General features: G+C 42.3%; 1 protein-coding gene across 1 annotated transcript; it reads left to right on the top strand.

The window, feature by feature from the left end:
- The first annotated feature begins 792 nt into the window (after positions 1 to 792).
- LOC132525336 (lysine-specific demethylase 4D-like) lies at positions 793 to 11,538 on the top strand. The gene is given in 3 exon segments (XM_060157886.1): positions 793 to 1,470; positions 1,473 to 1,891; positions 11,445 to 11,538. Coding segments are annotated over 2 exon segments (906 nt in total). The 5' UTR covers positions 793 to 932; the 3' UTR covers positions 1,841 to 1,891; positions 11,445 to 11,538.
- The last annotated feature ends 3,915 nt before the right edge of the window (positions 11,539 to 15,453 follow it).

The raw sequence follows: 15,453 nt of genomic DNA, 5'->3' as shown, positions 1-15,453 counted from the left end.
TAACATTCCACATATAAGTGATACCATGCCATATTTGTCTTTCTCTGTCTTATTTTACTGGACATAATACCCTGCAAGACCATCCATATTGTTGCAAATGACAAAATTTCATTCTTTTTATGGCTGAGTAGTATTCCATTGTATCTATGTACTACATCTTCTGTATCCATTCAACCATCGCTGGACATTTTGGTTGTTTCCATACCTTATCCATTGTGAATGTGGGAGGGTAGATATCTCCTTGATATTCTGTTTTTATTTCCTTTGGCTATATACCCAGAAGTGAGAATGCAGCATCATATGGTGGTTCTATTTAAAATTTTTGAGGAACCTCCATACTGTTTTCCATAGTATGTACCATAGCTGCACCAGTTTACATGCCTACCAAAAGAGTGTACTTTTTGCCCTTAAATTCAAACTTTGAAATTAAGATTGCTATACAATTTTCTTTTACTTGATGTTAAATCAGTTTGTTTTGTCATCCACTTATTTTCAATATTTTGTACTTTCTTTAGGCTTGGCTTGGAAACTTCCATGAAGAGACTTTCTGCTACAGTGAGGTGAGAAGCCACCCATGCGCTCAAGCCTGGGAATCTGGAGAGGTCTCAGGCACTTATACCCCCAACAGAGGAAACTCACAGAGCTGCAGGCTGAGGCAGGACTTGGCTCAGAAAGCCACCTCCTCTGGGAAATACTGGATTTCTTTGGCTCCACAATGCTGACAAGAGTGGAGTCCTTCTGGTGGATTGACAAGCCTGGAGAAGATACCACCTCGTTTGTTTAAAAGTTCAAGTCTGAGTTCCTGCCTCTCAGCTATATCAAAACTTCTTTAAAAATAAAGGAAGTATAGGGAAGAGGTTACTCCCCAGCATTCTCAGGTATCCAAAGCATACCTAAGAAGCTGGCAGTCCGTTGCTTATTCTATTGCCGCCATGCAGTATAAGCACTTTGGGAGCCAGAACCCAAGTTGTAAGATTACGATCGTCCACCCAACCATGGAAGAATTTGAAGATTTCAGCAAATATATTGTTTACGTGGAGTCGCAAGGTGCACACCGAGCTGGCCTAGCCAAGGTAATTCCACCGAAAGGATGGAAAGCCAGACAGACATACGATGATATCGATGACATCTTAATAGCCGCTCCCCTGCAGCAGGTGACCACTGGGCAGGCAGGTGTGTTTACTCAGCACCACAAAAAGAAGAAAGCCATGACCGTGAGCGAGTATCGCCGCTTAACAAACAGTGAAAAACACCAGACTCCATTCTACTCTGATTTTGAGGATCTGGAGCGAAAATATTGGAAAACACGCCCCTTTGATTCACCAGTATACGGTGGGGACGTCAGTGGCTCCTTATTCGATGAAAACACGAAGCAGTGGAACCTTGGACACCTGGGAACCATTCAGGACCTGCTGGAACAGGAGTGTGGAGTGGTCATTGAAGGCGTCAACACCCCCTACCTGTACTTCGGCTGTGGAAGACCGCCTTCGCCTGGCACACGGAGGACATGGACCTTTACAGCATCAACTACCTGCACTTCGGGGAGCCCAAGACTTGGTACGCGGTGCCCCCGGAGCACAACCGGTGCCTGGAACGCCTGGCCAGGGAGCTTTTCCGGGGCAGCTCGCGGGGCTGTGAGGCCTTCCTGTGGCACAAGGTGGCTCTCGTCTCGCCCACGGTCCTCAAGGACAACGGCATCCCCTTCGGTCGGGTCACTCAGGAGGCTGGAGAGTTCATGGTGACGTTTCCCTATGGCTACCACTCTGGCTTCAATTGGGCGGAAGCCATCAATTTTGCCACCCAGCGCTGGATCGATTATGGCAAAGTGGCCTGGGAATAGGGCTCTGCATGACGTTTGGAAAGATCTTCATCAGAATAAGGGAGATTTCAGGTGAGCACTCTTAGGATATTAAAAATGGGTGGTTGGGTGGGGACTCTAAAAGGGACCTATAATTACCAGCTGCGAAGGGAGTTGGATGTTAGAATAGTAACATTAAGACCAGAGCCCTGTAAGGTACTGAAATTGTGTGTGTGTGTGTGTGTGTGTGTGTGTGTGTGTGTGTGTGTTTGTTTGTGTGTGTCTTCTGTTTTCCTGAAGCAATATGGAATGGAGACTTTGTTTTCTTGGAGCAGCATGGAAATAGGAAGGTGGGGAGGCTTTATCTTCCTTTCCAGCCAGGCTTGGAGATGGAACAATAAGATGAGTGTGGCCATGAAGAGGTGAGGAAGATGGGCCGTGTCCCTGGCATGCACTGTAGAGAAGAAAGGAGACTTGGGGAGGTCTGCATTGTCACCAGACTGTGAGGCTCCCTTCCCTGGCCCCTCTCCAGAGCTGCAGAAGCTTTCCTTCCTCATCATGGCAGAGGGTGACCCCCAGGGGAAGCTGACTCTTGTCCATTATGAAGTTTTGTTCTTGGTATGGGAAATTCCAGAAAGGCTATTACTCTGGATAGTAATAACAATTCTCTATTCAGTTCTCCTTCCCTGTCACCTCCCCTGCAGCCTCTTATTTTTCTTTTAATGGTGAAGTAAATAAATGTGATGCTGTTGATGTGGTTTTGTGTTGTCCCTCCAGCCACAAACTCAGTCTATCCATGGACCCACTCTGTATGCATATGTGCAAAGTTGAATCTGAAGCGTGATGTCTTTCGTAAAGCAAACTTTTCCATAGTCACTGCTTTGAGCTTTCCAGCAGTTACTTAGAGGGGAGAACTGGACTTAGAGTCAGCAGAAATGGCATTCAAACCTGCGCTTTGCTACTGTCTAGTCATGGGACCTTCAGCCAAAAAATCATTGATTTTCTCTGAGCCAGAATTACAGTGCGAGAATTTTGTGAAGATACTGGGGATGTAAATGTGACAGGCATGTAAGAGGTGCTCAGTTAATTTGATGTGCATCCATACACTCTCCTGGCCTCTAGGGCCAGCCCAATGCCTAGGACATCCACTCGTATTCTTTCTCTGATGCTCAGTTCTACTGTTGTGTTCCTCACCACACCCCCAGGCTTACACGTTACTTTTCTTTTAATTAATAGACTTTATTTTTGCAGAGTACTTCGCAACAAAATTAAGTGGAAAATACAGAGGATTCCAACATACTCCTTCCCAGGCTCCTCCACCAGCATCCACACCAGAAAGGAACATTTGTTACAGTCGAAGAACCTGCACTAACACCTCATTATCACCCAGAGTCCTTAGTTTAATTTATTCACTCTTGGTGTTGTACGGTCTATGGATTTGACAAATGTATAGTGACATGTATCTACACTTATAATACCATACAGAATAGATTCATTGCCTAAAATCCTCTGTGCTCTGCCTAATCATCCCCCCTCCCCCTCCCCCAACAACCACTGATCATTTTACTGCTTCCATAGTTTTGTCTTTTCCAGATGACTTCTTTCACGTAGTAATATGCCTTTAAGTTTCCTCCACGTTTAGTGGTTTTATAGCTCATTTCCTTGTATTGGTGAATAATATTCCATTCTATGATGTATGACCCTTTATTGATCCACTCATGTGCTGGAGGACATCTTGGTTGCTTCCAATTTTTTCTGCAATTATGAATACAACTACTAAAGACATTTGTGTGCAGGTTTTGGTGTGGATGTAAGTTTTCAGCTCACCTCAGTAAATACCAAAGAGTGTGACTGCTGGATTGTATGGTGAGACTATGTTTACTTTTGTAAGAAACTGCAAATTTTTAATTTTTTTAATTTTTTTTTTTTTTTTTGCGGTACGCAGGCCTCTCACTGCTGTTGCCTCTCCCGTTGTGGAGCACAGGCTCCGGACGCGCAGGCTCAGTGGCCATGGCTCACGGGCCCAGCCATTCCGCGGCATGTGGGATCTTCCCGGACCGGGGCACGAACCTGTGTCCCCTGCATTGGCAGGCGGACTCTCAACCACTACGCCACCAGGGAAGCCCTGCCAATGATTTTTGCCGGTAGAAACTGATGGTTTTTTTTTTTTGCTCATGATCTACCACATGTTTGCACAAAAGGTCACACATACCCATTTACAAATTCCACTCCTTGTCGTATTTGTCCTTGTTGCAGTGTTACAAAGGCAAGGTAAAGATTTCACAATCAGTCAAGAGCCAGAGGGCCCAGCCTTTATTCAGACTCCTACACCAACTTGTTTAGTAGTCTTTCAACAAATCAGGTTTCGATGGCTCTCCACTTGCCAGTTTAGGCAAAATGAGCTCTTAGCCACATTGCACCTCTGTTAGAGTTTGCACATAACAAGTTCAGATCAGGGCAAACATAATTTGTGCTAAATAAATATTACCTGTTAGCATTATTACTTAGGAGCCCAAAGTTGTAAGATGGACATTAGAACCTGTACTTAAACGTAACTCGTAGAGGTTGGAGTTCGGGTCTTGGGACTCCTCTAAGATTTATGTAAAGCGTCAGTTATGGATCTGTGTGACTACCTGGCCACAGTGAATTTTTCGTAGAGATTAACCATTACACCAATTCAGTTTCTGTGTGTGTAAGGATTCCTTTCCAGATATTTGGAAATAACTTCACCATGATATTTATGTCGTTAAGATTGTTACCATATATGGGTCTTGAAGTTGCTTTTTCCCCCAATGTTTGTGTTACCTTTCATCACTTTAAATAGGAAAGCACAAACAGTTGGCAGGAATTGGCTACCGAGATAGGTGGAATGGACACTGATCTGAGTTGAACAGATCCTGGTGAGGAGCAGCCCTTGCCCATCCCGCTCTGCTCACCAGCCGCTCAAACTGAAATGCCTCCCAAGCTCCTGGTCATTGACCTGCAGTGATTACAGGGGAATAGTGAGACCCTTCTCACGGTTCCTCAGCAAGTGGTGGGTGTTAGGGGGATAAGCAGTTTCAGGGAGGACAGAGGAAGGGCAGAACTGAGCCCTGTTGGGCATGAGTAACATGTTGGAGGTGCCACTCAATGAAAATGCAACATTTGTGTGGCCGGGTTTCTGGATTTTTCTAGGATCCTGGCATCCAGTATCCTCGTGCCCTAAATTTTCAGGCTCCTCTACCTAAAAAAGAGCTACGTTCAGTCCTGTAGACCTCTGAGAGCATCTTTTCTTTGTCCCATCTCTCAGAGAGCCTCTTCTCAAAAGCTTTACATGGTGTCTATATATTTCAGTGCCCGTTCACTCACTCTCTTATTATTTAACTCATTCATTCAGCACATGTTTGCTAAGCACTTACCGTGTACCAGGCACTGTTTGTGGAACTGGGGACACAACGGTGAAAAAGGCAAAGTTTCAGTTCTCCTGGAGCTTATATTCTCATTATAAAGAGAGACATAACAAGTCCAGCAGTCATAAGGGCTAGGAGAAAAAATAAAGCAGAGTAAGGGGTTAGAGAGTGACAGGACTGCTATGTCGGAGAGGGTGGCCTCTTGGGAGTGTGGTCTTCGAATGCGCGCTGTGGACAAGGGAGTGAGAGCATCATTCTAGGCAGAGGGACAACACATGCAAATACCTGCGGTGGGGGCACCCTTAAGGGGCTCACAGATTAGCAAAGTGGCTGGAGAGCAGGAGAGAGGCGGCAGGAGCTGAGGCGGGGGGAAGGCATAAAATGTCATAACTCAGTGAATGCAAACTCCCCCCCTGAGTGATTGGGACCATTGGTGTTTTTGATGACCTGGGGATGGAGAAATTTGGGGGCCACAGAGTCTTTGAAAGCACGGATAATTCACAGCCATCCCTGGAAATGGCTCTGTCGTTCCTACCAGATGCAAATCCCGAGAGCAGAATGTCTGTATGTTCTCGTTTCCTGCTGTACCAGCTGACATGTCACGTTTCTGACTTGTATTGCATTAGGTGGGACTTTAACAGAGCCAGCAGATCACTGACATTCACTAAGTTGACAACAGCCATTCCAGCTATGTATGAGCAACAGCAAATCACTGCAGTCAGTATTTTGGAATTGTGCTGAGGCCCATATTCACATAATGTGGAGGGCAGTGAAGGCATCTCCTCAGGAGACTTCAGGAGAAATCCTCTGGAAAACCAGCTACCAGGTGAGAGATCAGGTGTGAGAGTTGAACAGCCTATAGATTTAGAATTTGAGGCTATGCATGGGAAATCCTGGCGCCAGAGACAGATAATTTTTAGGAAAGAGCTAGGATTAAGGATTTGCAAAGAAAGAGCTCAGGATCCATTCCCTGGGAATGCCAAGGGGCTATTGCATAAGTTTCTTTTTCCTGAGAAACTCCTTAGTAACCAGGTGACCTAACCTCAGCTCTCTCGTGGTATATCACCTTGACTGTACTTACACATGACCCTCTAGGACCCTGAGTACTTCATTAACCTATGGTTTAGCTCATGCATTGAACCAGATTAAAACAGTAGATAATTATCTTTCTTGGCTTTCTCTGTTTAGTGAGGACACAATGAACATTGTCGATTGAGTGAATGACTTGAAACCACGAATAGAAATGAAAAAAGAGCCAGTATCATAAGAAACACCTAAAATAATTCCTATTACAGCATTATTGCTTTCATGTTAATTGTCTTTTAAAATAAGATATCCGGTTCTCAGCTGGGGTTTGAAATAACTTACAGAACCAGAGGATAATCTCTGTTTGTCTTATTCCAATATGAGACCTTCATTCATTGACTCCACAAATATTAAGCACCCTCACCGTGCCAGGCTAGTCCTACATGCTAAGGAAACATAGTATGACGTTTATGATCTGCTTGGAGACGGACAGGCAGTTAGGCAGTTTCACCACGCCACAGCTTCTTCCCAGCTACCGTAACCATAGCCAGGCTCTCCCCCAAACTGCTGGTTTTAGAGCCTCTGAAGAAAGGTATCTTTTACTGGGAACAGTCAGCCTCAAGTTCAGGGCCAAAGCCTCTTGGGGGTCTCAGAGCTGTTTCAGTCTGTTGTCGGGCTCATGGCAGCTCTCTTGTTCACTTTTCTCAATCGTACCTGACAAATGGGCACAGGTCACCTTTTGGGAGAATGATGGCTGCTCCGGGCATTCCTTTCTTACCAGGTGTGCAGGGGGATGGGACTGGCTTTGAATGCTCCCACTGGCTGCTTCACTCTAGGAAGTGAGTGTGGCTTACTGTCAAATCCCTCCCTTCCTCCACTCATGACATTGATATTCCTTGGCTCCTTTAGGGAGCCTGGTCATTGCAATGCCATTTCCTGTGTTCCATTCCGTTTTCCCAAGATCTCCCCCCTTGCTGTGGACCGAATGTGTCCTCCTAAAATTCATATGTTGACACCTTAATCTCCAGTTAGGGATTTGCAGGTGGGGCCATTGGGAAGTAATTAGATCATGAGGGTGGAGCCCTCATGAATGAGATTAATGCCCTTCTAAAAAGAGAGAGGATTATCCTCTTCAGCATGTGAGGGTGCAGCAAGAAGGTGGCTGTCTGTAAACCAGGAAGAGAAGCCCCACCAAGAAGCTGACCATGCTGGCACCCTGGTCTTGGACTTCCTGCCTCCAGAACTGTGAAAAGAAAATGGTGCTCAATCCCCCCACTGTATGGTGAAGAATGTTGACCTAAAGAGGCATCAAACTTCTACCTGTCCAAGGTATCCACATCTCAGTGGGTCTCAGTTATATCACCTTTCTGAGATCTTGGCTAAGATAAACGATGGGTACCAGATGCTTCCACCAACTCCAGGCCAAGTATTAAGAGCAGCTTCTCTCTTTCCTGGGAAATGGGTCAGTCATGTTATCATTTGCCATTGCTATCTTGGACATTGGTTTAAAAATGAGCTATATAGGTTGGCTCTGATGTAGAAGAGCTATATATATTTTATATCTATAACATCTATTAAATATTCATTTAGTACTGTTTATGTGCTATGTATTTTTCTAAGCTCTTTGTATCCTGAATTTCATCACATCTAAGATGCCACCGATTATAAGCTACACCATTATTTTTCCTACCACTGAGGCAACTAAACTCTGCTATGCTATCGACTGTAAATTGCACCTCAATTTCAGACATGTTAAAATGTGAAAAATGCATGGCTTAGAATTAATGAAACATGGTATATTAATACATGTTGTCATAATTAAAACAACTCTAGGAGGTAGGTTCTATCACTATCCTGATTTTGTAGATGAGGAAACTGAGGCATAGAGAGGTTCCACAGTATGCCCAGGATCACACTGCATTTGCACCCAGACAGTCTAACTCCAGGGCCCAGCTCATAACCACTACACTCTTCTCCCTGCAGATAAGGAAAGCCGAAAAAAAAAAAGTTTCAGAAAAGTTATTTTAAATATTTCTCTGCATGAGGAGACTCAAAGTTATTCCTGTCTGCAGTTGTCCCCTAACATCTGGATCAATATCCAAAAGCTGAGCAATCCAGAAGTGCTCAGGAGTTCTATGGACCATATGTCCATTTTAGTGCAAGGTCATGGGGTGAGAGTGTGCATGTGGACACATGGCTGCTTCTGTGAAGACTGAGGTTGTCTAGTATTACTTCTAGACATCATCCAAGGTTTAGCTTTGCCAGAAAGAAGACACTTCTGCCCACAGTTTCAGGAGAGCGTGATTCAGCCTCCTGTTGGCTTGGGTGTCAGCCACCCCTTTTGACTCTGAGGCCTTCTGCTTCTCACTTGAGGGTTGAGCCTAGTGTCCTTTCTTAGGTTTAGTCATGATTAGGAAAATGAATCAGGCATCCTCACCCAAATCGGAGCTACTCCTCAGCCTCCTTGCCTCTCCTCATAATGCAAATGTGGTTAATTTCCTCACTACCTGTCAATTTCATACAAGGGTTTGACAATCAACAGAGAGGAGTGACAAAGAAGTAGCTTCAGGGAGCTAGAAATTTAATCATTATTCTAGTTTACAAGCCACAGTTTCAACATATCTCATCGTTAAGTATGATTTTATACCATTGCTACTGTCTTTCCAGAGCTACTTCTCCCCAGATTAGCTTCAGCAACGCTTCTCTGCCCTCATAGCACATAGCTCTCTTGAAGAGCACTTCTCGGAACTCCTTGTCTGTCTGTCTGTCTGTCTTCCCTACCTACTTCAAGTTCTGTGGTACAAAGTTCTGTATCTGTGTTGCCCTGGGCTAGAGGTGACACAGCATGAAGTCTACGTTACGGAACTCACTGGTGGCGTGAAAGTTCCCCAGCGTTGCCCTTCCCTGTCTAAGGCAGAGCTTCAGTTAACTTCTGCTTTCTTTTCTGGTTACGCATGGAGCCCTGCGAGGTGCTGGCATGAGAGCAGGGACCAAGTCTAAGCTCGTTCCTCCCTGAATACCCGGCATGTAGCCAGTGCTCATGGTAGATGTTTTAAAAACATTTTGAAAATGGATGAATGAACTAGAGCCATGAGACTCCAAATGAAATTTCATGGAAGCATTTTCTCCCTTTTATTCATTTATTTACTCACTGTATTGAATCCTTACTGTATAGCAGGCACTATGTTTATGTCTGAGGGGCAAGGTAGCAGTTAGATACAGGGGAAATACTGGGATTAATAGGCACAATCAGGGAATCCCTGGTGGTCCAGTGATTAGGACTTCCACTGTAGGGGCCTGGGTTCGATCCCTGGTCAGGGAACTAAGGTCCCACAAGCTGCAAAAAAAAAGCACAATTAGAAAGGGCCCTTAACATCACGTAGGGCAGGAGGAGGGCAAGGGGTGACTGAGGACATGCTTGTTAGGAAGATGGATGGCTTGAGGACATAATGTTTAGCTGGATTGTGTTTAAAAAAAAAAAGAAAAAAAATAGGTAAATGAAAGAGTTGAAGGGATGGGAACACAAGCTGAGAATTCAGACCAAGGGAAGTATTTTATGATGCAAAGTCTCAGGGACAAGAGAGAGCACTGTCTCTGGTAGAAACTGCAAGAAGTTGAATAGTACTGCTCAGAGCAAAGACGGCCAGGTGGCACAGGCCAGAGGTGAGGCCCAAGAGGAAGGGATCAGATCTCAGTGGTTTGGGGGTCAGGTAGGGAGCAGGGTTTCATCGTAAGGCACATGGAGAGCGATTAACGGGCTATTAGAGTAGGATGATGTCATCAGATTTATTTTAGGAAGTCACTCCAGCTGCAGAATGGATTGGCGGGGATGAAGGGATTCAAAACTGGGTATGAGAGATGAGGTGGTGAGGACTGAAGGGCTGCAGAAGGGTCTAGTTTGACTCATGTCTTCAAACAGCTTGGAAGAGAATCAACAAAACCACTGAAATCCAAGTAGAATGTCATTTTATTCCACATCAGCCATTACACTTCCCCTTCAGGTCTTTGTTGACAGCTATCGACAGATGTTGGATTGGCATGGGTGTGAGTGCAGAGGCCTAAGAGGATCTGGTTTGAAACCTCGTCCGCAGGAGAAGAGAGTCAGTGGCAAAGAAAAGGGACCAGAGGTGATCAAATGGAGACAGTGAATTATCGCTCATAAAGATGCTGGGAAAGACAGGCTTCCCCTAGAATGAGCTGTCAGTAAAAACTTTAATTAGATCAAGGTACTCCCATGACGTACTGTGTTCTAGACTCTTGGGGTGAGGACATTTGTAATTTGCAAAAGTAAACTCAATATCATCATATAACTTCTCTTTGGAAAGCAGGCAAACAAAAAGAAGCTATCTTGTTTGTACTATAAAGTAAAAGGAACTAAAGCAGACAAAATCAGCCTGGCTGTGGGATGTGCAAATGTTCTGTGTTGTGTGCGTGTTGGTCACTGACCGGGGTCTGGGGAAAAAGGAGAATTTGCCGAAGAGGGTGGGAGAGTAGTGGCAGAGATAGTTATGCTTATCAAAGTGGGGGGGCAGGGATCAAGAAAGTTTGAAAAACAGTGAATTAAAATCATATAAATGCTTTAGTCATAAAAACTGAGAATTTATTTATATATTCTGCATTTTTTCAAACACAACATAATTATCAAATTTGACATCTATCACTCCAGACTCTGTGGTAGCCAATGGGACCCAGAGACTAAGAAGGGACCACCCTGTCCCCCAAAGTACATGATCTAGTAGAGAAGACAGAGGAACGATTAATACCCTTACATGACAAGTAGCATAATAGAGCATGTATAAAGAACATGAGAAAGAGAGGGATTGATTTCTAGTTGTTTAATTGTGTTTAGAGTTGACAACATGAATCGACATTGGGGAACATGTATAATCCTAGATAGTAATATAAATATTAAACAATCCCATGGAAACCCTAATCCTCACAGCTTCACATGGAGGACATGGCAGAGGCGTACAAGGGTAAGGATGACCTGGCTGAGGGACAAGTACCACATGACCAGGGTCATCAACTCCAGATCAAAGGGGACTCCAAGAAGGGTGTTACTGTGACATCACACTGTATGTGTCTTTTTTTGTTTTTTTAACTAAGAAATAAATTTAGGTTTCATTTCAGGGGCCAAACATAGTCAACCTTTTCAGGTATTGAAACCTCCAAGGAGTTGCTTCTTAAACTCCAAAATGTGCTCTTCTGACAATTTCTCTCCTATTTTATAGGCTCACCTCATGGATTTGCTGTGACTTAGAGGAAAGGCCAAGCTTAGGAAGCAGACGGGCCTGGCTCAGATCTGGCTCAGGACTCACTGATTATGCCATCTTGGACAAGCATCTGAATGCTCTGGTCCAGTTCCCCACGTGGCACACTGAGGAAATAAGATTAAATAATAAGATGTGAGTGAAGGCACCCTAGTAGGCTCTCTGCTTCTGTCTCTACCACCACCGCAGTAAAGGTACCATCTCTCATCTGGATCTTTATCAATGGTTGTCTTCATTTATTCTGGGCCACTGCAGTCTGTCCATTTCTGCACAGAAAACAAATGTGATTGTATCTCAGACATTGAAAGATCAAAAGCCTCAACATGATTTATATAATATTTCTTTCCAAACTGCAGGACATGAGCCATTAGTGGGTCATAGAAACAACTTTGTGGGTTACCAGCAGCATACTTTTTAAAGGGAAACATACTTTTTAAAGGGGAACAAAATAGAATACAAAATAGAGCAGAAATACTAGATTGCAATGTCAATTTTAAGCATAAGAATTGTTACATGAAGCTTGTTTTCTCAATATGGGTCCGGGTTTTAGTATTTTCTGAGAGAAGAAATAAGTGCACCTGTGAAATAAAAATAGGACAGTGGTGGGGAGCAGGTAAGGAAGCTATATACACTTGAAAAAGCTAAGGGGACAGAAATGAGCTGTTAAATATTAAAAGTTTGATAGGAGAAATGAAAAAGACAATAGAAGTAGCTTTACAAGATAAGGATGAGAGAAAATTTCAGAAGATAAAGCATAGTGATAAGGGGATAGAAGATTGGAAGAAGAAAAGACGCAAGAATTGGAGGTCCAGTCCATGAGGTCTGATATCCAAATACAGGAGAAAATGTACACAGAGAAAAACTAGAGGTAGTTGTCAAATAAGGAACTAAAAAGTTTTCATAAAACTAAAGAACAAGAATTTTGAGACGGAAGAAATTTAAGAGCACTGAGACAAAGAAAAGCTCCTATAAACTAATAGAGAGGAACACAACACACTAGGACTAGGAATCATACTTACATCTCCCTTATTCCTCATACCATACTCACAAAACAATAAAAAAGTTAATAAAACCAACCCCAAAACCCCAGTTAGAATTAAAGGTATAACTGAAGTCCAAATTAAAAGTACAATTAACATGGAAAGAGGAACAACCCCATAAGATAATATTTATCTGTCTCTGGATGGGCAAATAACTTTCTAACTTTCTAAACATAAAGGCCATGAAAGGCATTGGCAAAGGAAAAGACCCACTCAACATTTTAATATACTAAACTGAAACATATGCCAAAACCATTTAAAATTAAATATAAATTGAAGAAATGGCAAACTGGGAAAAAACTATGAACACATTAAACAAAGGGTTTAACATGTAAAGTGTTCACATGAGCAATTTGTAAAATGTTCATATATTGTGTAATATGTGAAATAGTCACATAATATATAAAATGTTCATGTAAGTAGATGAGAAAAAACACTAGAACCGTATTAGAGAAAAATGGGCAAAGGATATGAACCAATACAAATGGCTAGATTCACTGAAGACGAAAAAATCAATCTTAGTTGTAATTTAAGAAGTATAAATTAACACTTGAGCTACAGTTTTTCACCAAAATTTTTCACAATAATTTTCTTAACAAATTATTAAAGATTGTTTTTCAGAGTAAAGTTAATGGTTGAGGATGTAAAGTGATATGTTTCCGGAAAGGTTTGGCGATACATTATACGTATTTTTAATGTTTAAATCTTGCAATGCAGTAATTCCATTTCTAGATATCTAATCCAAGGCATTTCATTATTTAATGTTTTACCAAATATACTGATCTAGGTACTGAAGTATAGGATATTTATAGGGGATTAGTAATACTTGTGGAAAAGTAAAAAACAAAATAACTGTCCAATAATAGGGGGAATGTTGAGTCACTTATCTCCATCAAATAGAATTTATTTAGCCATCAAATATTATGGTTATAATTATTTTCAATAAACAGTAAGTAGACTTTCTAACTTGAGAGGAAATTTATTAAACACAGCATTTAGGTATTGGCTGTCAGCAGAAACAATGGCTAAGGTCTGAGGCATTCTGTCAACAATCCTCATTTGAAATAATAGCTTTGAAATATGCACGGAACATAAAAGACAAGAAGGCTTTCCTGCTGTCTTGAAATTGTTGAGCAATCTGTACAATAAGCAAACTGGACAGTGGCCACAGTGAGAGGATTTATTAAACTGACTTCACTTCTTACCTTCCCCAGTTTAACACACACACACACACACACACACACACACACACACACACACACACACACACACACACACACACACACACACACACACACACACACACACACCAGGAAAGCTTGGAGGAATTATTTTTGAAAGACTCCAAATTTCCAGAAGTCCATCAAGTCTAATCATTCTGCTAAAAATACTTTTCTTCAATTGTCAGAATTGTCAAGTTTCCTTAGATGAAGAATTTCTGTTACTGGGGTTACCATGAATAAGGGTAAAATGGAAGAGTAACTGAAACGAAAGGGTACTTACTCTCAACTAGTACCTGTGGTTCCAATTGAAAGAAACATGGAGGTGGTTTCACAGTAAAAGCAACCATCTGAGACCCATAGAGAAGACATTTGTCTGGAGCACTGAAGGATCACCGGAATTGTAATCGGCAAATTCTGAGAAGTTTTGATTTGAGCACAGAGTTACACTTACAAAATCAGAGTATTTCCTTTGGATGCTCGATATCTGAAGACTAATGTGTATCTACATTATTTTATATACATGGTAGCCCGGCATCATTCCTCCTAGGATCCTTAGAAATGTAACAAGGAAATAATTTAGTTTATAAAACAAATACAGGGGACTTCCCTGGCAGTCCAGTGGTTAGTACTCTGTGCTTCCACTGCAGTGGGACGAGTTTGATCCCTGGTCAGGGAAATAAGATCCCACATGCCACGTGCAAAGCCAAAAAGAAACAAAAACAAAAACTCAACTCAAGGCTTGTTTTCATTGTCTATTAATAATTCAATAAGAAATGAGGACCTGTGTGATATTCATAATCAGCATTTTATTGTTTATTAGAGGAAAGACCCTTAGCATGGTATTTAAATTTTTGACATAATTTTCCTTCTAAATTGTTTCACTCTTCTCTTTTCACTTCTTTAGAGGAAGTTTTCATATAGAATGAAGAATTTGATTATATTTTTATATAGTTTTAAATAAAATCATTGTAGAAGAATTGTTAAGATTATAAATTAGGGTGAGATGGGGAGATTATCACATGATACAAATGAGCAGTACTTGTAGATCCTCAGGGTCTAGCTTGAGTGGTGACAGCTATAAGTAGAAAAGGAAGGCAAGCTGGATCCTTGGCTCCTTATATAAGGAAGGAGAGCACAGGAAGCCTCCCTGGGGTATACAGATGTCCCTGAGGCCTCACAGTAGACTGTCATGGGATCTCCTGACATCAGCGGCTCTATGTCTAGGGAGAGGGAGATGTAATAGCCAACGGACACTAGGATACTGTATTACCCTCCTTAGAAAAGAAGATTTCTAAAGGAAGAAGTTAATTTCAGGATAAAGATGATCATTTTGTACTAAACAAGTTGATTTTCAGGGACTCAGTGGCCAGTCAAGAAGGAAAAGCAAATCAGAAGCGCAGGAGAAAGTCACTGCTATTCAAGAAAGCTGCGGCACTAAATAATATCTTTAAAGAGAGAGAGAGTGTGATACTAAAGAAAGCCGTGAACATAAAAAGGAAATTTAAAGGGAGAAATAAAAAGAGTTAAAAGAGAGATGAGAATTCAGCTTTGAAATAAGACTGCATTTGTATAGTAGAAAAAGAAGTGGAACCAAGGAGAAAGAGAAGAACCGGAGAAGACTATCAGTGCCCTGGAGGTCAGAGACATTTTAGGAGGAAGGAGGTGTGCCATGAATCAGTGATGTAGAGAGAGAAAGTGTAACCCACG

This window comes from Lagenorhynchus albirostris, chromosome 9 (genome assembly GCF_949774975.1).
Source record: "Lagenorhynchus albirostris chromosome 9, mLagAlb1.1, whole genome shotgun sequence".
Taxonomy (NCBI): domain Eukaryota; kingdom Metazoa; phylum Chordata; class Mammalia; order Artiodactyla; family Delphinidae; genus Lagenorhynchus; species Lagenorhynchus albirostris.
This window is presented reverse-complemented; position numbering and strand designations above follow the sequence as displayed.